General features: G+C 36.2%; 1 protein-coding gene across 1 annotated transcript; it reads left to right on the forward strand.

The window, feature by feature from the left end:
• The first annotated feature begins 1,297 nt into the window (after nucleotides 1-1,297).
• On the forward strand, nucleotides 1,298-24,089 carry NDUFA12 (NADH:ubiquinone oxidoreductase subunit A12). Its single transcript, XM_010962733.3, has 4 exons — nucleotides 1,298-1,454; nucleotides 2,327-2,409; nucleotides 6,498-6,585; nucleotides 23,807-24,089. The coding sequence occupies exons 1-4, from the start codon at nucleotides 1,369-1,371 to the stop codon at nucleotides 23,985-23,987; spliced, it is 438 nt and encodes a 145-aa protein (XP_010961035.2). The 5' UTR covers nucleotides 1,298-1,368; the 3' UTR covers nucleotides 23,988-24,089.
• Nucleotides 24,090-24,514: the final 425 nt, after the last annotated feature.

Below are 24,514 nucleotides of genomic sequence, written 5' to 3' on the forward strand. Positions count from 1 at the left end.
AAAAAAAAAAAAAGCAAGTGGAAAATGGGGGAATACTATGGATTAAAAGAAAATCAACCAGGTACAACATATGGACCTTATTTGGACAAATTGTAAAAACAACAAAAAAAAAAATTGGAGGAATTTGAATCCTCAGTGGATATTTGAAATTGAGCATTTACTAACTTTTTGAGGTGAGAGAATGGTAATATGGTTATGCTTTTAAAAGAATTCTTAGACATATTGGAATAATTCAGATAGAATTTTTTTAAACGAGAACCAAAAAAAGTCTGAAGTCGCAGTTCAACATAAATTCCAATGTGACACGATTTTGAGCAATTGGTAGAGTTTAAGAAAAGAAAATTTGATCCTAATGTTTGGAAGTTTATCTTCTGGGGTTGAAGATTTAGTAGCATAAAATTACACCTCTTCTCCAGGCCCAGTCTTACTTGGTCATTTTCAAGAAATAATATTGTATTTCAATCTTTAAAGCTCTTTAGACAATTATGAAAACTTGCAGCTATGGATTAGAATGTAAATCTTACAAACCTTGACCTTTTTAAAGAAATGGTACACTAGAGCCTGAAAGAGCGAAGGATGAGAAAAGGTGAGAGAAGTGACATATGCTAAATTTCTCATCTCAAATAGTTGGGAATCAATCTGTTCCAAATTCATGGATCAACGAATATGAATTTTAAAACATTTAAAATTATAAAGTTAGCTGCTAGAAAATTAGAAATAATAGTGCTCATTTAACATCCTTTACTATTTAAAATTTCTAATGTCATACATGAATTATTTTTCTAATACATTTTAAATATTTAAAATTTTAATTTTAAACTTGGAATTAAATCATTAAATCCTTGGGAGCAGATACTTAAAATCTTATATTTTTCTGTTTCTCCTCCTCAATCGCTTACCTACATAACGCTAATATCGAATGTACTTATTTTTGAATGTGCAATATCATTACATGCTTAATACTGAATTCCTTAATGGTATGTTGTTTCTAAACAATCTTGGCTCTAGAAAAGATTTTTGGAGTAGTCTAAGGCAATCATTTTAGATGAGGAAACTGAGATCCCCAAAGGAGAAACCTCCGCCTGGGAAAGTTGAGATGAGTTTTCCACTACATGTCCTGCCTTCTAAACGCAATCTCTGAAAATCCTTTTGGAAGGAAACCAATCAACTGCACCTTTTCTGGAAACGGGTAAGAGGCCGCAAAGGGGTGGGTGGGGGGAGTGCTCCACGCCAGCGCATGCGCAGGGCCACTTCCGCATGGCGCGCTTGCGTGGGAACCTTCTACGGTCGGCTCCCTGCCGCTGAGTGGCCGCTTCCACCCGGTGGGTTTTGCGCGGCGCGCCGGCGAGGCGGGGCCTGCGGGACAAGATGGAGCTCCTGCAGGTCCTGAAGCGCGGGCTGCAGCAGGTCAGCGGCCACGGCGGCCTCCGCGGCTACCTACGGATTTTATTCAGGTAGGCGGTCGGAGCCATGCTCTTGCCTCTGGAGCTGGACTTGCGTTGGCTGGTTTTTTGGAAAGGGGCTCCGGCTTGGGTCACCTTGGAGAATCCGCAACTCTTGTCAAGGACGACCGGCCAGTCTCTGCCCAGTTTCCTCCGGGCCGAAGTCTGGCCAGGGGTCTCCTGGAGACAGGACCAAAGCAGGCCCTAGAGTCAGCTGTGACATGGGCTGTCCCTTGCCCTGCTTCTTGGAGAGTACATTGCCCAACACTCACTGTGTGACCTTGGGAAACTTTTCCCCCTTCGCTGGCCTTCACTTTCCTCCCCCCGTACAGTGAGGCGTTGAACGAAGTGATCATAATGGTCCCATAATGGTACATTCAGAAAATTGGACGAGCAGCATCGTCCACAGAAACCTAGTTGGAGACCCAGAGCCAAATGAAAGAGCCAGGAGATATTTGTATCATTTTAAGGAGATGAAATACTTCAGCTTGCAGATTTTCTGAAGGTTTTTGCTAACTCCAGAGCTCCGTGACCTAGGCATAGTGGGTAAAAGTAGTCTAGTAATTTGAAGATATTCTATCTATATATTTAGTGGACTTTAGGCACATCAGTTGGGTCACTTTATGTTTTCTCGTGCTGTCATGGTACTGGGAAATGGTACTGGGATTATCTAGAGCTCTTACTTGAAAGCTGATTCATCGACAGTGGGATTCTCCGTGAACCTGGGGATGAAGGCTAGAAGTATACAATCAGTAACTACCCAGCATCCGCTCATTTTTCTAGGTGATGAGGCTGTCTTTGTTTGTGAAAGTTGGTGTTCTCTGTTTATGTTTGTGTTTTGAACAAAGAATAATTCTAAAATGTTTTCTTTTCGACATTCACAGGGCAAATGATGTGAGGGTTGGTACATTAGTGGGGGAAGACAAATATGGAAACAAATACTATGAAGACAACAAGCAGTTTTTTGGTGAGTGCAGTATTTTTGGTATGAATGATGGGAGTGAGATTGGGATTTGATTTGACTCTGTTTTCCACAATGTACAAGAAACTTCTATAAAGTATTTGTAAAACGTGAAGAACTCAGTAGGAAAAAGAACAAGATAATTCACAGGAAAAGAAAGCTGAATGACCAATGAAGGCCTGAAAAGATGCTCATCCTCACTTGTAATTACAGAAATGCAGCTCAATAAACAGTGTTGTCTTTTGTCACCTATCAAATTTTGACGTATTTGCCAATCTAATAAATCATGTGGGGAAGTGCCATAGTAGTATATAGGTTAATGCAGTCTTTTTGGAGGACAGTTGGTAAATTTTGTTAGTTTACATTACACATATCTTTTGTCCTAGCACTTCCACTTCTGAGAACTCACCTTCAGATATTCTTGCAAAACAAAGACACCCATTGCAGCATTGTTTTAGTAGTAAATTCTAAAAGCAACACAAGTGTGTATCAATTGGACACTATGATTGTACATTTTTTAGAATACTTTGTTGTTATTAAGAATGATATAAACCTATACATTTTATATAGAAAGATATCAAAGATGTGTGTAACATGAAAAGCTCCAGTTGCAGAACAATGTCTGATATCCTGACAGGGAGAAAATGCATGCTTTTTGTGTACATATTAAATTTTGGAAGGAACCGCAAGAAACTTAGAGGTAGCATCAGATGGTGGGGGTTGAACATTCTGTCCGCTACTTTATAACTTTGTAACTTTGAAGTTTACCTAATTAACATCTCTAAGCCTCAGTTTCCTCATCTATAAAGTAGTGTAATAATAGTAATATTTGCCATATAAAGTTGTATAAAAACTAGATGAAAAGTAAATGGGAGGAGCTTATCCTAATGTAGGGCTTCTCAACCTCGACTCTGTTAACACTATGGGGGCCAGATAATTCTTTGTGGAGAGGGGCTAGTTTCCAAATCTGTGGCATCTCCCCACCGAATGCCAGAAACACCTCGCCTCTGCAGTTGTGACAACCAAAAGTGTCTCCCAGTGTTGCCAGATGTCCCTTGGGGAGCAAAAATGCCCTCTGTTGAGAACCACTGGCCTAACACTTGGCACATAAATGCTTAATAAATATCAGTACCACTGTTGTTATTATTGTTACCTTCTTGAACTGCTGAATTTTTTTTACCATGTGCATTTGTTACTTTTATAATAATAAAAAAAAAAATCTTTCAATTGAGATTAAAAGTATCCAAGAGGGGAAAAAAAGGAGTCTTCATCCAGGGGAAAAACGTGTAATGTGAAATAATAATGACCTATGAGTGCCATGTGCATGCTAAACAACGTGTAATGTGAAATAATAATGACCTATGAGTGCCATGTGCATGCAAAACACATGTAACATACATTATCTAATATTTAACATCTTTTGGAGATAGGCACTTAATTCCCCCCGCCACCATTTTACTGATGAAGAAACTGAGTCATTGAGCTTAATAATATTTTTTGGGAATATGTAAACCATGTGTCCATGTGTGATTGCATTGGATGCAAGTTTGTTTACAAGAGGTAAATAATATCTTAACACTCTACAACCATATTTTTTTAATACCTACACAGATCGTAGAGTTTTAGACCTGGGAGAGATTTTAAGAGATTATCTAAAAACTTGTTTTATAGAGAAAGAAACTGAAGCCCAAGAAAATGTCTTATCTGAAAGGAACTTAATTAAGTAACAGAACTAGGTAGTGGCAGAGCCCTGGGCCAATATTCTTTCTACTTACCACTTTATTGTTACAAACTAGTATAACATTAAGCTTTCTTCATTTTCTCCCCTTCTTTTTCTTCTTTCCTTCTTTCCTCACGTTGGAAATATCTTTCTTTTTGCCAATATAAAAAATGATGTATGAGGGGAAGGGTATAGCTCAAGTGGTAGAGTGCATGCTTAGCATGCATGCAGTCCTGGGTTCAATCCCCAGAACCTCCTCTAAAAGTAAACAAACAAACAAACAGACCTAATCTCACCCCCCAAAAAAACTTTAAAAAAAGATATATGTTGTAAAAACATTAAAACTTAGTGTATGAAGTGAAAAATGAAAGCTCCCAACTCTCATAATTCTACCCCTCTTTTAAGTAGTTTAAAATATATTTTAAATATTCTTAAATGAATTATAAACATTCTTTTTTTATTTCAAGGAATTGTGTAATGCATACTGTTTGTAAATTGAGATATTTTTACTTAAAAATCGTGGGCCATTTTTCCATATTAGCCAGTTGGATGTATCTGCAGCATTCTTTTTTGTTTGAACATTTGTCTGTGTTTTCATATTTAAAACATTTTTTTTTCACAGCATTCTTTTTAATAGCAACACAGTATGGAAGAACTATAATTTTTTCAAACATTCTCCTTTTTTTGTTTTTGCTTAAGCACACCAACTTTTTTATTTAACTGAAGTATAGTCAGCTTATAGTGTGTCAATTTCTGGTGTACAGCATAATGTTTCAGTCATACATATACATAGATAAAAAATACTCTTTTCCATTATAGGTTACTGTAAGATATTGAATGTAGTTCCCTGTGCTATACAGAAGAAATTTGTTTTTTATCTATTTTATATATAGTAGTTAGTACTTGCAAATCTCAAACTCCCAATTTATCCTTTTCTACCCCTTTCCCGCCCCGGTAACCATAAGTTTGTTTACTATGTCTGTGAGTCTGTCAGACACTCTACTTTTGATAGATATTTACATACATAGCCTTCAACTTTTTTGCTTCTAGAAACAATGCTGCAGTGAACTTGCTTGTAATTACATCCACATTCACTTGTTTAAATATTCTAAGAGTAAATTCCTGAAAGTGGAATTGTTGAGTCTGAGTATGCACATTTAAAATTCATATATATATATATATGGAGAGATTGTTAAAGCCCAGCTCTGTTGTTACGGCCTAACTATGAAACCTTTCCCAAGGTTTCCTCTGTCTGCCTTCATGTTCACCTGCCTTGTAGAATTATAGTTTACTTTTAGTTATTATTCTCAGGATTGATTCTCTAATAGAGGAAACAAATCCTGATTGAAATCTATATTTCTTTAATAGATAAATTCATGTTTAAGTAGTCAATATTTGTTGATTGTATATTTACCTAGGAAAACTCTGTAAAGGAAATGCAGATTACCTTTTGCTTATTGGCTTGAAATCCATTACAGGGATGAATTCAGTATTCCCTATGTAGGGGGTGAGGGCATTGAGGGAGAGATGGGAGGAATTAATGCTTATTATGCATTTATGTGACTGATACTGAGCTAGGTATATGTGTGATACTTAATTTTCATAGCAACTTTAAGATATAAATATAATCATCCACTTTTACTAGATAAAGAAACTGAGGCTCATAAAACTTGCCTAATATCCCGTAGTAATATTTGACAGTCTTCATTGGAATCTAGTCTTTGCCTAACTTAAAGACCCAGTAGAAACAATTTTGTAAATTGTGCTCAAGGTCTTAACTATTTCACAGAAATTTGTTAAATAAAGAATGCAGCTATAGTATTTTGATGGCATGAACTGTTCTACTTATCTACCATCATATATAATCTTTTCTTATTATGTAATAATCACCAGTTTCCAAAAGGATCTCTGGTGATTATTTTAAAATATTTACATGGAAACGTATAATTCAAGTATGATTGCTGTGAATACATTTCTCCTGCTCCAGTCTCAGGAGGAGCTCTGTCTCTCCTGAATACTCTGAAAGGCTGGGAACATTCCCCTTTCCTTCCCTCCCAGTACTTTCTTGGCAGGGGAGCTGGGGGAGAAGCAAATGTCCTCCTATGGGAAAGGCCTGAGCTGAGCCCTACCCACAAAGGGAGCCTCAGTCCCCATACAGGCTGTTGATAAAAGTGTGCCATATACTCTCTGGAGTTTACCTTCAGTAATATACCCAGGCCTCTAGTTCTCTAACATTTCTCTATGTAAGAGCACAAAGAAATCTTTTCTTAGTAAAAAGGTTGTATTCTTTGATATTTGCAGTTATGCTTTTTTTTAAAAGGTTGTCTTTATTTCCTCACATCTTTCTAAACTAGACGTTGATCTCTCCATCCAGGCCGTCACCGATGGGTTATATATACCACTGAAATGAATGGCAAAAACACATTCTGGGATGTGGACGGAAGCATGGTGCCCCCTGAATGGTAAGCTAAGTCAACATTTTATTTTATTTGACTTGGCAGTATGTGTTTCATTACACAAATATTTGTTGAACGTCTATTTATTCTTAAGGCAGTCAGTGGTTTTCTGAAAGCATCTGTCCCAGTTACGATGGCTGCTTGCCTAGTGACCCTAAAACTTAGCTTAAAACAACAAGTATTTGTCTCATAGTTTTTGTGGGTCAGGAGTTCAGGCAAGACACAGCAGGGATGACTTATCTATGCTCCACGATGTCCGAGGCTTCAAGTGGAAGATTCAAAGGCTGGACACTGGAATCAGCTGAGGGTGTGTTCACTCAGGGTCTGGCAGTTGATGCTAGCTGTTAGCTGGGGGCATAGCTGGCGTGTTGGATTAGAATACCCTGGGGTAACCTGAGCCTCCTCAGGTAAATACTCTAAGAGAGAGTGCCAGGCTAGCCATGTTGCCTCATCCAGCTTAGTCTTGGAAATCATCTAGTATGGAGTCTGCATTCCACTGGTCAAGGCAATTAGAAAACTCTGCCCGTGTTTAACAGGAGAGGCATAGACTGTCCCTTGACAAGACGTGTCAACATCATATTATACGTTGGAATATATAATGGTGTGGCTGTCTTTGAGGAAAAAACAGTATGCTTACAGTATCACCTGGCCATAGTGAAGAGAAAGGCAAAAAGAACTCTGGCTCTGATCTTATTTGGCTGTTTGACTTTAAGCAAATTCATTAACCTCTCTGGAGCTTGGATTTCTCATCTGTAAAGTGAGAGACCCCAAGTTCATTAGGTCTCTAAAAACTATGATTTTTAATATGCCTATTTTGAAATGAAATTTTAAATGCTCTTACTTGAATTACCAAATTTTGAATAAAATATTTCAGAACCAAGTACTTACATTCATTTCAGAGGTTGCTGGTTGCTACACATTTAAACTCTAGAGATACCTTTCTAGTTGGTCTAGAAATTTTCAGAAAAAAACCCTAAAAATTACCAGCAGGTTAACTGTGATATTTTATTTTAGTTGAATTTGGCCATCAGAAATAGTTTTGAGCTCTATTGAGTAGAAACTGAGATAATCTCAGAGTATTCACTCATTCTAAAGACTCAGAAATCCAGACATGTAACATAAGTGAGTGAAGTGCAGATGTGGGACAGTTGGGGGTATTGGGGACTATGATGAATTGAAAAGCACCGACTGTTGTCAAAGAGGGCAGCAGCTGCATTCACTCTGTCCAGTTCCATCAGGTGAGAATTCAGCCAAGGGTTTCTAGATGATTTTTTAAGAGAAAGTGGAAATCTGTATTTCTTTGTGAGAGTTCTTATGTTTTAAATGTTTATTTTAAAGATATTTGTCAATTTAAATACAGCACGATCCAGGAGAACTTTCTGTGATGATGGAAATATTCTATAGCTGTGCTGTCTAATAGGGTAGCCACTAGCCACACGTGGCCCAGAACATGTTTGAAATGTGGCTAATGCAACTAAGGAAGTGCATTTATTTCATTTAAATTGAGGCCACTTGATTGGACAGAATAGCTTTTTTTTTTTTTAATATTGTGTGAGCTAAATAAAATATGTTTGTTAAGATTTCACCTATATCCAGTTTTCAACCTCTGGTCCACTACTTGGACTAGTTAGGAGCATTGACTCATGTCAGTGATGTAGTATGAAGACCACGATACTGGATTTATGTCTCTAATAAACCTCACTGGCTCTTAACATGAGAAAGTAGCACTGATGCTACATTTGAGGCTGGATGTCTGTGCTCTGGTTCATGGGAAATAGTAACCTGTGGTTCTGTTAAAGTTTAAGGAGCTATGATTTTAGGTTTGGAACTTTAGGTTTGCCTTCTGTAAAGGATCGTTCTATGTGTCAGGGGGACTATTTGAGACCAAGATCTCAAAGTGGAGTGTTGCTTTAGGAGATGAGGTGTCCTTCTAGTTTTTATTTGGTTGTTTTTTCAGGTGGGGTTGGTTTGGGGAGGATGTGGAAGGTGTGTAGGCTGTCTTGTTCAGATTGATGGCCGTCTTCAAAGCACCCATCTAACATCGGTGCTCAAGGTCTCTGTTGGGGGAGATTGGGAGGGGGTACTAATTTAAATTATGTGGGATGAAACACATTTGAATTTATTTTAAAAATCTGAAATGATAAAAGTACTAGTCGGCCAAGCAAGTTCTTTTATATATAACATCTGAGATCACATGAAAAAGCTGAAATGTGTGAAAGATAACATTACCCTAGCAGGTGCCTGAGGGCAGTTGAGAACACAAAGCTGAGTTTCTTTGTGGAGTGGAGCCTCCTAAGATCTGAGTACCTTTGATGACCCTTGTTTGTAAGGGAAGCTTGTGATGCGTCTTTGTAGGGAGAAATAGTTTGGATAAGCTCAGCTGTTTGTTTCTCAGAACCCCCTTTTCTGAGTGCAATACATTGTGGAATTCTAATGTTATCTTTGATTTGATCCATGAATAAATTTGAAGTTGGATTGACTTATCTTTTGTTAGAGAGCCAGGTATTATCTTACATACAGAGTAATGAATTACAATTTGTTATCTTTATTCATTCAAATAACTGTTGCATACCTACCAGGTGCCAAGAACTATTGTGGGCACTGGGGATATGGCAAGTGAGTAAAACAAAGTCCTCACTCTCTTGAGAGGAAGCAGAAAAACAAACATGTTATATATTTTAGGCAACAATAAATGCAAGGAAGTTGGTGCTCATAAAGGAGTAAAGAGTAATGGGAGGGTCAGGTGGCTGTTTTATACAGGGGTCAGGGAAGGCTTCTTTGAGGAAGTGACATTTGAAGGGGAAGGTGAGGGGTGGGAGGTGAGGAGCTCTAGGTAGCAGGAACCACAGGTGCAAAAGCCTTTTGTGTTCGAAATGCATTGCTTGTACTCAAAGAATAGCAATATGGCCAGCGTGGCTGGAATGGAATGGGTGAGGAGAAGAAAATGGAAACGAGGTAGGAGAAACAGCTAAGGCATTGATCATGTAGATCTTGTAAGGTGTGGATAAATCCTTTGACTTTTTTCCTAAAGTTCCAATTTGTAAGTTACTGGAAGGTAAGGTAGGATATGATCCATTTTACATCTAAAAACAAAAATTGGAAACAATCCCAAATTTTCTGAAATGTTACAAGTATTTGAATCAGTTCAAAGTAAATTGCCAAAACAATGTCGTATCACAACTGAACACTTTAGTGTGTAATTCCTACAAATAAGAGCATTCTCCTGCATAACCAAAATATGGCCATCAGTTAGGAAATTAACAGTGATACACTGCTACTGTATAATCTTCAGACCCTGTTCAAGTTTCATCAGTTGTCCTAATAATGTCCTTTATAGCAAGAGAATTTAGTCTTGCATTTCATGTAGATCTCATTTTTCTCTAGTCTCTTTCACATTGGATTGGTTCCTCAGTTTTTCCTCAATTTTTATGATCTTGACAATTTGGAAAATTACAGACCAGTTTTGTTGTAGAATGTCCCTCCTTGTGGGTTTGTCCAGTGTTTCCCCATGACTAGATTCAGGCTGTGCATCTTTGGCAAGAATGTCACAGAAGCAATGTCAGATTCTTCCTGTTGCACTCTGTTAAATGGCATCTGATCTTGATTTGTCTCATTACTGAAAACTTCTATCACTTGATTAGGGTGTGTCTGCCAGATATCTCCATTCTAAAGTTATTCATTTTCCCTTTGCAATTAATTAGCATTTTGTGGGAGATACTTTGAGTTATGTAACTACCCAATTACTCATCAAACTTTTATTTATTTTTATTAATATGAACTGTTATTTCAACTAGTGGGTTATAAACCGTTACTCTAATCGGTTCTTTTATTGCTCAAATTGAACTCAGTTTGACCAGTGGGAACCCATTCATCTGCATCTGGAGTCCTTTTGAAATGTTCCCATCATTCTTGGAACACTTTTCTTGCTTTCTGACAAAAGATATTCCAGGTTCATCTTATATTTTCCCTGATCACCCATGGAAACAGCCATTTTTCTGAAGAGGCCTATGGTTTGTTTTTTTTTGTTTTTTTGTTTTTTTCTTGCTTGCTGTTTTTCAGTGGAGAGTGGTATTTAGAAGCTAAGATCCGTGTGCAAGATGTGCTTCTTGCTGTTGGGGTGTCAGTGCTCCAAGGCCACCTCAGTGGACAAGCTCGGAAATTCCTCTAATGATTTCATGTGTATGGATATGTGTGTGTGTGTGTCTACATTTCTGTATCTCTTATCTTTTTTCTCTCTATATATTAAAAACTGTAAGTCCACAGCAAGGCCACTGAATCCAGTCCAACACCACAGGTTATATTCTAGTTTTCTCCCTTTTCGTATTTATATCTGTTTTGATTTTAATAGAGTTACTTATTTGATGAATTCCACTATATGTAACTAAGTTCCCGTTGCTGCCTTCCCACCTCCCCACCACTGGACTCCCTCCTTACCCTACTTTACCTTCAACAACCTACACCAGGTTGCCACCCTCCCTCCCTGTGTGGACACCCTGCTCTCCCTGTGCAGACTGACACCTTACTGGGCTGCTGCCACACTCCTCCTCTGCCCTCCCAACCCCCATGCCAAGCACAAATGGATGCCTACCTTGCTTAGCCCCACCTGATGGCTTTAGGACTCTGATTTAAATTTTTAAAGCATCTCTGAATAGAGAAAGGAAGCCTTATGGAAGTGGGCCAGTCACTTAAGAAGCTGTTCGTATAGTTGACTAGGCCGGAGGTGATCAAGGTTGGATGAGCTGCTAGTGGTATAGGTAGTGAGATTTGGAATTGTATCATTTACCTACCTCTGTGTAGCAGATTTTGCAAATTTAGTTTGAAATAATAAACATCATCTCACAATTTCCATAGGTAAGGAATTTGAGTCAGCTTAGCTGGATGCCTCTGGCTTAGAATTTCGCACAAGGCTACAGTGAAGATATCGTCTGGGGCTGTAGTCATCTCGGGGTTTGAATTGGGAAGTATCTGCTGCCAAACTCATTCACATGGCTGTAGACAGGCCTCAGATTTGCTTCCGAGCACACTCATCTGGGTCTTTCCACAAGGCCACCTCATGACATGGCAGCTGGCTTTCCCAGAGTTACAATCTGAGAACGAATGAAAGAGAAGATCCTAGATGGGAGCCACAGTCTTCCTAATCTCAGAAGTGACACCCCACACTTCTGCTCTTTTCTGTTTGTTAGAAGTGAGTGGTTAGAGCTAGCCCACACTCAGGGAGACGGGATCACACAAGGGTGTGAATACCAGGAGGATGTGATCACTGGAGGCCACTTTAGAGGCTGCCTGCCAAGGGGGTATATTTTGAAGTAAGATGGAGTCAATAGGATTTGCTGATGGATTGGATTTTGAGAGAAAAAGGTGACTTCAAGCTTTTCAGCCTGAACTAGTGGTCTGTTTACTGAGAAGAGAAAGAGCAGGTAGGACAGGAGAAGCAGAGTTGAAAAGGGTGATCAAGAGTTCTAGCCAAGATGCCAGTTGGACAACCAAGTGGGGATGGTGGGGAGACAGTTGAAAACACTAGTCTGGAAGTCAGAATAGAGGTTGGCACTTAGAAATAGAACTTCGAGTGATATTATCTAGTGCAGTATGCAGTTTCATTAATTATGGGTAAATGGGTTAAGAGAATCTGATCTTCAGTTAAATATCTAGCTCTGTTACTCCGGAAACCAGATTAGATTGTATCAACCATATTGCTGGATAAAACTGATCCTTGATTGGTGAATTGCATCTAGATTGAGAGGATTTATAAATGCTTGATGAGTTAGCTATCTTTGGGCTTCCCTGATTTGCTGCTCTTAAAATGTATGTCCCTTTTGGGAATGGGAATCCTGAAGCCGTGCTTATGGAGCTGTTGCTATTAGAGATACTAGCTTTTTGTGGACATGAAGTTTTTAAGTCAGGGCAGCTCCTGCCACCAGCCTGGTATGGCTCGCATCTCCCTTGAGCCTGTGCTGTGTCATCCTGGGAGTCAAAGAAAATAGCTCCTGGATGGCTAGGTGAGCTGTTATCTGCATTAACTAACTACTGCAGAGACTCCCGATGAGAGGAACACCTGATGCTGCTCAGCTGGCAAGCTGTGGTTCCTGTCCTCTGTCCTTCTGAGTTGTCTGGTGCCCAGTGTGGCCCATGATGGTCTGTGAGTCTGTTCTATAACTATGTGGTCTCACCTGGAGAAGGATTTCCCTTCAGAGACATCAGCGGTTTTGATAGAATCAAGAATATCATTAATGTCCATGAATGACTGAAAAATTGTGCTGAACACTGGAATTTGACACAACGTTGTAAAATGATTATAAATCAATAAAAAATGTTAAAAAAAAGAATATCATTAATAAACATTTGTTGCTCACTTAATGTTCCCTAATCTTGTGGGAACATTAGAAATCTTGTGGGAAAATGAGTTCATTTTGCCTGTCTTGTTGCAAGGCTTTCATTTTCTTTGAATCTATCAGCAGTCAGTAAAACTCTTAGGTTTACTAGTAGATCAACAAAAGGTATACATGATGATGCAAATTCTGGGATGGGCCGTGGAGCTACTCATACCTTGAAAATAATAAATGTATTGCCTAGAACCTAGCACAGTACCCAGGTTATAGATAGTTCATTCATTCAACAAATAGTTATTGAGCATCCCACTGTATGTCAGGCACTGGTTGGTTTATACATTCATAGTGGTGAACAAAATACATAGTCCTTGCTCTTTGGGAGTTTATAGTCACTTAATGAATACTGGCTGGTAGACTAATACTGCACTTTAACTTAAAGTCTGTTATTTTTCTTTGTTATGGTACCTTCCTGAGATTTTAATTTCTTCTTTAACTTGATTGTTCTTTTGTTTGTTTTTGGGTGGAGGAGGTAATGAGGTGTTTTGTTTTTGTTTTTTTAATGGCGGTACTGGAGATTGAACCCAAGACCCCTGCATGCTAAGCACACATTCTACCACTGAGCTGTACCTCCCCTCCTTTCTTTAACTTGATTGAATGGAATGCTCAAAGTATTTCAGTAGATTACAAATACTGTCTTTTACCACTTTTGATTGCCCTCAGTTTTATCTTTATGTTAGCTAATTGGCACCATCTATACAGTAGTGCACAATAATCTTTATTTTCATTTTTATGGTAGTAAACCAAGTAAGTAATCAGTATCTACATGAAATTTTACAAGATAAAATGTTGTTATGGGTAGAAAGGTAGAAAGGTTGGGCTATTTTATGCATAATAGTATGAAATTACTCTTTTCACTTACATCAGAAGACACAGATGTTTCTTTTATGGTTTGAAATATTAGAACTCTGAAATCCTTTGAACCAAGTTTTTAAAAAAAGAAAAACCATGGCTTGCCTAGATTTTTCTTTACTGTATATATACTTTTTTCCCACTTGGTGGCAGCGTCTGTTCATTTTAAGTAATGTCTTTTATTCCTCCCTGTAATGCACTGGTCTCTCCTTGTGTATTGGCTTTTTCTTATTAAAATAATGATTAAATTACTCAAGTAATACACTTTTAAAAATTATAGCATATGTTTAAAAGGTTTCTTTTTTAACAAAATAATTTTCTCCTTGAAGATTTTTCCAGTGCCATGGTGAAATAAAATGTTTTTCTCTTGTAAGGTTAATTTATTTAGAATACTTAACATCATTATGGCCAGCTTTTTTTTTTTTTTTTTTTTTTTGGTTGACATAAGATGTTCTAGAAGCCTCTGTAGAGAAGTAAAGTGATAGGTAAGGGTGATTTCCTGAGGTGATAAAGAAGAATCAAGGATGATTCTTAGGTTTTGGATCTGAGATAGCTGGTGATACCGTTCATTCAGATGGGGAGACTGGGAGAATGATAGGTTGTGAGGGTGGAAGGTAGGAATCAAAAGCCTCCTTTGGGTTTAGTAAGTATGCAACACCTGTTGGAAATCCTAGTGAACAGATTTGTCAAGTAAACAGCAGGATGTATGAATCTGGAGCTTAGGGGAGAGGTCAAGCCAGCAAAGAATGAGAAGTAACTAGCAAAGTAAGAGAAAAGGCAAGAGATTAGCATTTCAACAAACATGGGAAGTGTAGCTGTACTGATTTTTGCTGAGAGGTTAAGTAAGATAAGTACAGAAAAGCATTCATGTTGACTTGGCAATATGAACTTCATTGAATCTAAATGGAATCTAGTTTTGAAAAAAATTTGGAGGGATCAGAAAAGTTTGAAAGAATCTGTCAGTGGGCAGGGATAATCCACATACCCTCCTAAGAGACAACCACTGTCAACATTTGGCATACTTCCTTGATCCTTTTAGATAAATTTTTACGTAGTTATATTCATAATCATATTCAGTTTTACTTCCTGTTTTTTCTCTCAATAATATAAGCAATTTGCCATGTTATTAAAACAATCCTAATCATTAAAATATTTTTTCTGATTATAAAAATGTACAATTGTTAGAGAAAACTTAGAAAATCCAGAGAAATACAACATACAAACAAAAATAAATTCTAATTCCTTGGCCTAGAAGAAATAGACACTGCTAACATTTTGTTCATTGATTCAACAAATAGTTAAGGATCTGCTTTCAAGTAGAGGAAGGAATGTTTTTAAAGGATCACAGTGTGGAGAACAGGTTGTAGTTTACTGGTTGCACCTTCAACAGAAGGTTTGTGATTGTAAATAACTATATGTGGATATGTGCGTATACGTATGTATTTGTTTATTACATACAATATTTTGTTTTCCTCCTCCCCTCACTCTCACAGATGTTTTCTCCATATCACTTGATATTCTACTTGACAGTTTGTTTTAGTGTCTGAGGGACTTTGTATGTAGAAAAGATTAATGGCAATTTGAGTTTAAAATTAATATTCTGTTTATACAGCTACAAATTTTAAAACTTAGTTGTTCTTAAGCTTTGAGTTTCCATTTATAAATAGGGCAACAAGATTAGTAAATTTTGCATAAAAATAAAGAACAGTTATATTCTCTTGTTCTTTGGTGAATGTTTGATAAGGATTACCTTCTCCTAAACAGTTATCTCCATTTGCAAGTTTAGTTACTTGCATCCCTTTAAGCATTTTAGGGCACATTTATAAATGTAATATATTTGATTTTTTAAAAATATCTTCAAATGCCCAATGTAGGTAGATTAACAAGCCTATCAAGCAAAATGTTCCGAAGCCCTTAAATGACTCTTATTTACTCAAGCCAAAAATTTCAGGGTCCTTCTTAACTCTTTCTTTAATAACCAGTCTATCAGCAGGTTCTTTCTGCTTTACTTTATGACTGTATCCCACATCTGATCACTACCTCTGTGACCCCAGTCTAATTACAGTGATCTCTTGCCTGGACTTCTACTAAAACCTCCCAACTGGTCTCCTTACATTCTTGCAGTACACTAGTATTCTCCGCATAGTAAGTGATTAGAGTGATTATTTTAAACTGTAACTCAGGTAACATCAGACCCCTGCCCAGAACTCTCCATTGGCTTCCCATCATGGTGAGAATTAAAACCCCAACTCCTTACATGATCTGCAAGGCCTTATGTGCTCCTGGCCCTGCCAGGTCTGTACACTGCCGGGTTCACTGCCCTGCTGACTCTGGACTTAGTAGCCACATTGGCCTTCTTGCTTTTCCTTGAGCAAATGAGCACACTTCGTACTAGCTGTTTTCCCCAGATGTTGCCTGGCTCACGCCATCACTTTGTTCAGGTGGCTGTTTAGTGGCTCCCCAGACTCCCCTAGCTAAAAGAGCCCTTTTCCCTCACACCGTTTCCCTTTCCCCTGCTCTAGTTTTTATCCTGGTCGCACTTATCTATGCCTTGCATTTTGTTACGTATTTAATTTATTGTTTCTCCAACTACCATAATTCTTGGTAAATATTTTGTTCACTATTGTGTTGCTAATGCCTAAAGCAGCATCTAGCACATTATAGTTGCTCAATAAATATTTGTTTAATGAATGTGGGTATACTATTTTACTGGAAACAACTGTTATTTTGCTTTTTGGTTACAATAATTTTCTTTGCTGCTTCTAGCTGATCCAAAAATGGTTTGTCTGTTACTCCTTTTATAGCTTTTTAGGAATTTGAGCTAGATTTACCTCTGAATTCCATTCTAACTTCTACTTGTCCTTTTAAATGTGTTGTCACACTGAATCATGTTATAGTCTTTAAAATATGATTTTCCTAAATAAATTGCCATCTCAACACCAGAGAAGATTGTCTTCTTCCTCTTGATGTACCTGCCTAATCTATCCGTTTTCAGATAGTAGGTGTTGTATAAAATACTCTTTGAGCTGAATTGAAATGACTGTTACTCAGTACAGTGGGTTCCAAGTTTCATAGATCCTTTCTAATGTTTATTTTCTGCTCCAGAAAATCAGAGTATTAAGAGGCTGTTCTAAGAAACTATAAACTGTATGTTTAAGTAGATATTCTTATGTTACAGAATGTTACTTTATAACCTTTCTCTGTTAAAAATGTGTTAATTTTAAGGAGAAGACAGGATTATTTTGATTTTTAAAATTCAACATTTGTTTAACACGTTTTATTTACTTTTCAGTGCTTCTGATTCTAACATTTTGCAAAGATAAGTTGTTGGAAAATTTCATACCTGGGGTGTGGAAATAAACTGTGTATTACTCTTGGTGATCAAGGAACTACTCTTGATCCCAATATCCAGAATAAATTTTCATTATGTTGACAGGTTATCAGTGTCTAGTATATGCTAGAGATAGTGATATGTGGAAAATTTTGGTTTCTAGATTAAAAAGCAGTTTGAACTTTTTCTGTGTAACTGTAGTGAATGACATGCTTTGGAATTGACATAGAAAAAATTCCATTAAGATAGACTAAGAAAAACAGTCTATCTGCCACTAAAACTTTTAATTCTTTAAAGAGTGATTTTTTTTTTTTTTAAAGAAATGGCTTAAAGTGGGATGAAATGGGGTTAGAAATAGACAACCTACTTTTAGTCCCAAATGACAGATGATTAGGGCAGGATTTAAAAAACATCTCTAGTTGTTTCAGATTAGAAGGATTTCTTTTTTTAATAACTTTCTTTCATCTTATATAGTAGTACATGTTTACTACAGAAAATAACAAAGCAAATAAAAGTGATCTATTATCCTGCCACATAGAGACAAACCACTGTTAGCTTTTTGTTATATATTCTTCCCATCTTCTCTTTTCCTATGCATATGTAGACTTTGTTTTGGGGTTTTTTTTTTTAAATTGAAGTATAGTTGATTTACAGTGTTGTGTTAATTTCTGGTGTACAGCATAGTGATTCAGTTATATATATATATTCTTTTTCATTATAGGTTATTACAAGATATTAGATATAGTTCCCTGTGCTATACAGTAGGACCTTGTTGTTTATCTATTTTGTATATAATAGCTTGTATCTGATAATCCCAAACACCTGATTTCTCTCTCCCCTGCTTTCCCTTTGGTAATCATAAATTTGTTTTCTATGTCTGTGAGTCTGTTTCTGTTTTGTAAATAAGTTCATTTGTATCATTTTTTTAGATTCCACATGTGAGTGATATCATATATTTGTCTTTGACTCACTTCACTTAGTATGGTAATCTGTAGGTCCATCCATGTTGCTGCAAATAGCATTATTTCATTCTTTTTTATGGCTGAGTAATATTCCATTATATATACCACAACTTTTATCTAGTCATCTGCCGATGGACATTTAGGTGGTTTTCATGTTTTGGATGTTGTAAATGGTGCTGCTATGAATGTTGGGGTACATGCTTCTTTTTAAATTATAGTTTTCTTCAGATATATGCCCGGGAGTGGGATTGCTAGATTATATGGTAAGTCTATTTTTAGTTTTTTAAAGGAATCGCCATACTGTTTTCCATAGTGGTTGCACTAAATTACATTCCTACCAACAGTGTAGGAGTGTTCTGTTTTCTCCACACCTTCTCCAGCATTTATTGTTTGTGGGCTTTTTATCTTGGCCATTCTGATTGGTGTGAGGTGATACCTCATTGTAATTCTGGTTTGCATTTCTCTGATAATTAATGATATTGAGCATCTTCTCATGTGCCTGTTGACCATCTATATGTCTTTGGAGAAAGGTCCATGTAGGTACTCTGCCCATTTGTTTGATTGGATTGTTTGTTTTTTTTGTTACTGAGTTGTGTGAGCTGTTTGTGTATTCTGGAAGTTAAGCCCTTGTCAGTTGCATTGTTTGCGAATTCCGTAGGTTGTCTTTTCATTTTATTTATGGTTTCCTTTACTGTGCAAAAACTTATAAGTTTGATTAGGTCCCATTTGTTTATTTTTGCTTTTATTTCTGTTGCCTTGGGAGACTGACCTAAGAAAACATTGCTATGATTTCTGTCAGAGAATATTTTACCAAAGTGTGTATAGAGGGAACATATCTCAGCATAATAAAGACTATTTATGACAAACCCACAGCCAGCATAATACTCAATGGTGAAAAGCTGAAAGCCTTCCTGCTAAAATCTGGAACAAGACAGTGATGCCCACTCTCACCATTTCTGTTCAACATAATATTGAAAGTCCTAGCCACAGCAATCAGGAAAGAGAAAAAGGGATCCATACTGGAAGGGAAGAGGTAAAATTGTCACCATGTGCAGATGATAGTATACTATAAATATAGAAAACTCTACAGACTCTACACAAAAACTACTAGAACTGATAAATGAATTCAACAGAGTAGCAGGATACAGGATTAACATACAGAAATCCATTGCATATCTTTATATTAACAATGAAATATCAGAAAAAGAAAGTTAAAAAAAATCCGTTTCAAAATCACATCAAAAAAAAATGCTTAAGAATAAACCTGACCAAGGATGTGAAAGACTTATACACCGAGAACTATAAAACATTGATAAAGGACATTAAAGATGATTTAAAGAAATGGAAAGCTATCTCATGCTCTTGGATTGGAAGAATTAATATTGTTAAAATGGCCATAGTGCCCAAAGCTATCTACGGTTTTAATGTGATCCCTATCAAATTACCCAGGACATTTTTCACAGAACTAGAACAAATAATCTTGAAATTTATATGGAATCACAAAAGATCCAGAATTGCCAAAGCAAGACTTAGGAAAAAGAACAAAACTGGAGGCCTAACCCTCCCAGACTTCAGACAATACTACAGAGCTACAGTAATCAAAACAGCATGGTATTGGCACACACACAAAAGACATATAGCTCCATGGAACAGGATAGAGAGCCCAGAAGTAAACCCACACACCTATGGTCAATTAATCTTCAACAAAGGAGGCAAGAATATAAAATGGAGAAAAGACCATCTCTTCAGCAAGTGGTGTTGGGAAAGCTGGAGAACCACATGTAAATCAGTGAAGTTGGAACACTCTCTCACATCATCCACAAAAATAAACTCAAAATGGCTTAAAGACTTTGTTTTTGTTTTTAATGTATGTGGGCTTTTTGAAGATGTAGCCAGGGTTTGAATTCTAGCTTTACTATGGTGGGCAAGTTATTTAAACTCTTGGGGCTCTAGTTTCCTCATTTATTAAATTGGGATAATAACATCTGTCTCATAGAGTTGTTTTAAGGATTAAATGAGTTAATATTTGTAAAGTGTTTAGAACAGTGCCTGTGACTTATAAATGCTATCTAGTATCATTAAGTACATAACCTGCTTTTCAAACTTAACATATGGTGAGCATTTTCTCAAGTCATAAAAAATTCTCTAACATAATTTTTAATGAGGCTTTAGTCTTCTGTCATATGGATATGCCCTGAGATATGTAAGTATTCCCTATATTATTCTTGGTTTTATTCTTTCCATGTTTTCACTGTTATAAATAAAGCTGTGGTCAACATCCTTGTATGTAAGCATTTATCCACACATCTTATTTCCTTAGGGCAAATTCCTACAGGTAAAATTGCTGCATCCAGGAGTGTACGTGCTGTGGTACCTACTGTCATATAGCCCTCAGTTTACACTCTAAGGATAAATGCATTCAGCTGTATGTGACTGTTGATTTCTCTATAACTTCACCAATACTGGTATTATATTATTTTTAAAAATTTTTGCTAATTTAGCTAGTAATATGTTACATCTTGTTTTAATTTGCATTTCCTTGATTAAACTTTTTTTTGTTGTTTGCCGCTTTTATTTTTTCCTTTTATGACTTATCTTTAACTTCTTTTATATATTTTTCTATTGGGTGTTTGATTTTTTTCTTTCTGATTTGTAATGATAGATAAACTGCTTTTCTGTATGTTACAAATATTTTCCCCTTTTTTATTTTTTAATCTTGTTTGCGAAGTTTTAGGACGTAAATTAGTTTTTATGTAGTAAAATTATCATTTTTTCTTTATGGCTTTTTGCCTTTGATATTAAAAGCTTAAATAGTCCTTCATAGTCTGTGACTATCAGTGTATCTTAAGGATATAAATATTCTCCCATTTGTATCTGAGCACTGTTAATCTGTCTGTAATTATTCTGATATATGGCTTGGAAAATCTAATTTTTTTCAAAAAAATTAATTATCTTAGCATAATTTGTTGAGAAATGTTTACTTTCCCCAGTAATTTAAAAGGCCAGCCTTACCTTATATATCCTTGTCTGGGGAATTTCATTCTGTTTTATTATTGTGCTTTTGTACCAAAATTTTTATATCAATTTTTATGCCATTCTAATGTCTATGGCTTTAATATCTAGTAATGCCAGTCTTCCTGATAGTTGTAAATTTTCATGGCTTTCTTAAGATAAGACTTTCATCTGATCCTTAGAATTATAATTGTCAAGCCCTATTGGGATTTTGGTTCAGATTACATTTAATTAAAAATAATCATTACTGAGCTAACAGAGTTTGAATTGGCTATCTTGTAATGAACTGTCTTTGTTTTTTAAATTTGTTAAATTTATCAGTCCTATCCTGGGGTTAGATGGATCTCAGGATTTTGGCAGATACTTAGATGCTATCATAATCCCAATCCAGTTTTCATCTATTAATTGTATTTATGTTTCTGATCGAAAACTTCTCTTCAGCCATTGGAAAGCTGTGTTCAAGCCTTAGCTCTGTGACTCACATGCTTTGGGACCTTTGGAAAATCATTTCAATTCTGTTTCCTCATTTTAAAAATATGAAATACTTAGATTAATCCTAAATAAGTGACTGAGTGATATGCATGAGAATATTTTCATAAACTAAAGTAGGATAGAGTAATAATGGTTTTAGCATAATGAATATTTTTACCTCAAAAAACAATCTGGAGGGTTTTTTAGTCTTTTATATTTATTTTTTGAAAATTTGAAAAATCTTTGGCATTTCTAGGCTCAGTGATGTTAAGTGAAAATACCTGAAAAATGAACATTAAAGTCAGAAGCCAGCCTTGATTCCCAAAATTAATAATGTGAACTGTCTAAAGAGAAGATTCAAAACCACCTATGTTTTTGTTATTATTGGCTGTTATTTGTTAATGTTTTATTTCCGGGAATTTTCTGAAAGGGAAAATTAAACTTTAAAATTTTTCTTATTAATATCTATCTTAAAGACTGTTTTCATTCACAATGATTTTTTAAAATCTACTTTATATGGTATATATTTTTATTTCTTAAATTTCCTTTTGTGCTCTTTTATTCTTTCTTCACAAATCCCCCATTTTGTATTTTGAATGGCTGACAACCTCAAACTTAAGCGGAATAGTATATTTTCAATTAAGGGGAAAGTCTTCTTTCCCTGTTCCTTTGCACACTTTTTCTTCATATACAACTGAAAATTGAATCCTCCACTTATGGGATTTATTTGCAACTGTGATTTAATATCTTGCTTTCCAGTTATTTTGACACACTAGAATATGTTGGAGTACTGAATTTTTCCCAAAGTGTAATATATTTTCATTGTAAATATTTATCTCTTTTGTGTTTATAACTTTTGCTTTTCTGCCAGTCTCCTTATTTGTAGTGAGATTTCACTGACTTTATCATCAAGTGTAACTAATTTCATATCCTGTCCTGTAAGATAATAACAGTGATAAAAAATGGAAATGGATCTAATGCCAGCCCAACAGAGTTTTCTAGACTAGTTAGTCCATTGACATCTTTAGTTAATTAGAATAAAAATGACCCAACTGAAAACCTATTTTGCAAAAACTCTTTGGTGTGGAAATCTAAAAGGTTTTGTTTCTTTAGCCTTTATTTAATAATATAATTTTAACAGAAGGGTTATATTAGCCTAGAGGACTATAAACATTTTCTTGTTCCTCATAATTTCTTATTCTACCATAATGAGAATAAATTACCATTTACTCATTTCCTGACTAGCCAGTAGCCTTACTGGAGGAACATGTTCAGATTTTATGTGTTGTGGTAAAAAATAACCTTTTAGCTTTCTTGAGAATTTTAATTTTTCCATGAGCTCTCAGTTAAGTTACTGAATAGGCATATAAGAGCTTTGGACTATGGTTCCTTAAATATCATTGTAACTTTCAGGAGTCTTGGCAGCAAGTATTTGAATAAAAATTTTCTTTAGTTACTTAAGCTGACTCAACAAGATAAAAGTTAAATATTTCTGCCATGCCTTAAGCTTACATAAAGCCCCTTGATAAGTTACAGACTTGATTTTGACAGCTAATCCTTCCTTCGAGTGGCTAGTAGAGACTGTCTCACCACCAGCGTCTCAACCGGGTTTCAGAGCTCATATTAATAGTCATGGTTTATTGTTTCAGGTTATTTTCACTAATTCCCAGTTTCTTTTGAAGGATGTAAGAGAGAAACCAGCCCAGCGGGTACAGACTTCTTCATTCTTTGTATTAGCTGATCATGATATGATTATCTTTAGACACAAATACAGCAACAATAGTACTTTATCTCTATTCTTACTGGTTTTAGCCAGTTACCTAGCCATATATATGTATATGTTATAATCAGTAGTTTCAGAATTTAATTAACAGCAGTTTTTCTTTCTTAGAAATATGGTGTGTCTTAAAATTGACAGTGTCCTAGATTAGATGAAATATAGTAATCATAATAGCAATAACTAACATTTGTTGAGTACCTACTATGCATAGGAATTTTTCTAGGTGCTTTGTGTGTATTATCTCACTTAATCCTTATACTATCCTTTGTAGGAATGTTCAGATGAAAAAAAACTAAGGCATAAAAAAGTTCAGCTGATTGGTGATGGAACTGAGATTTGAGCTGAAGCAACATAGTAGCTCCAGAGCTGCCCTCTTAACCCTCATCCCACTACACTGTGCTGCCTCTTCATAACTGTCCTTTTGTCCCTCTTTAAGGCATCGTTGGCTTCACTGCATGACTGATGATCCTCCGACAACAAAACCACCTACTGCTCGTAAATTCATTTGGACAAACCATAAATTCAACGTGACTGGCACTCCACAACAATATGTACCTTATTCCACCACTAGAAAGAAGATTCAGGAGTGGGTCCCACCTTCAACACCTTACAAATAAAGACAATTAAAAACATTTTAAACATGTAAAATGTGAGGCTTGCCATGTAATTGTACTTTTACTGCTTACTATTAACGTCATTAAAATTGTTTGATTAAGCCATGTCTTTTGTACCTTTTTGCTCTTACCTTTGTAATTCATCTACTGCAAAATAGAAGCTTACAAACATGGGTAATTAAAGTTGATTTCTGTTGGGGTGGCTGCCTGGTTTACAGTTCCCCCTCACCCTCGTAGTTGTGTCTGTGCTTGGTGACCCTCCCTCACTGCCATAGCTGATTGATGGGGGAAGACCTAACACTGAACTGAGCCAAACAGATGTTTTCATGGGAATTTGAAACTTGAATGGAGAGGCTAAGAGACATCAGAGCTGGGTGGCTTTTATGGTAGCTCTCTTTGGAGACCATTATCAGAGATTTCCTGTTTCTTGAGTTTTGGTTCTTTCACAGTTTATTTGGATCTGTGAACTATCACAAGATCCATTCCAATATATTTTTTTAATTTCTTTAAGCTAATTAAGGTCACTGATT

Source organism: Camelus bactrianus, chromosome 12, assembly GCF_048773025.1.
Source record: "Camelus bactrianus isolate YW-2024 breed Bactrian camel chromosome 12, ASM4877302v1, whole genome shotgun sequence".
Classification (NCBI taxonomy): Eukaryota; Metazoa; Chordata; class Mammalia; order Artiodactyla; family Camelidae; genus Camelus; species Camelus bactrianus.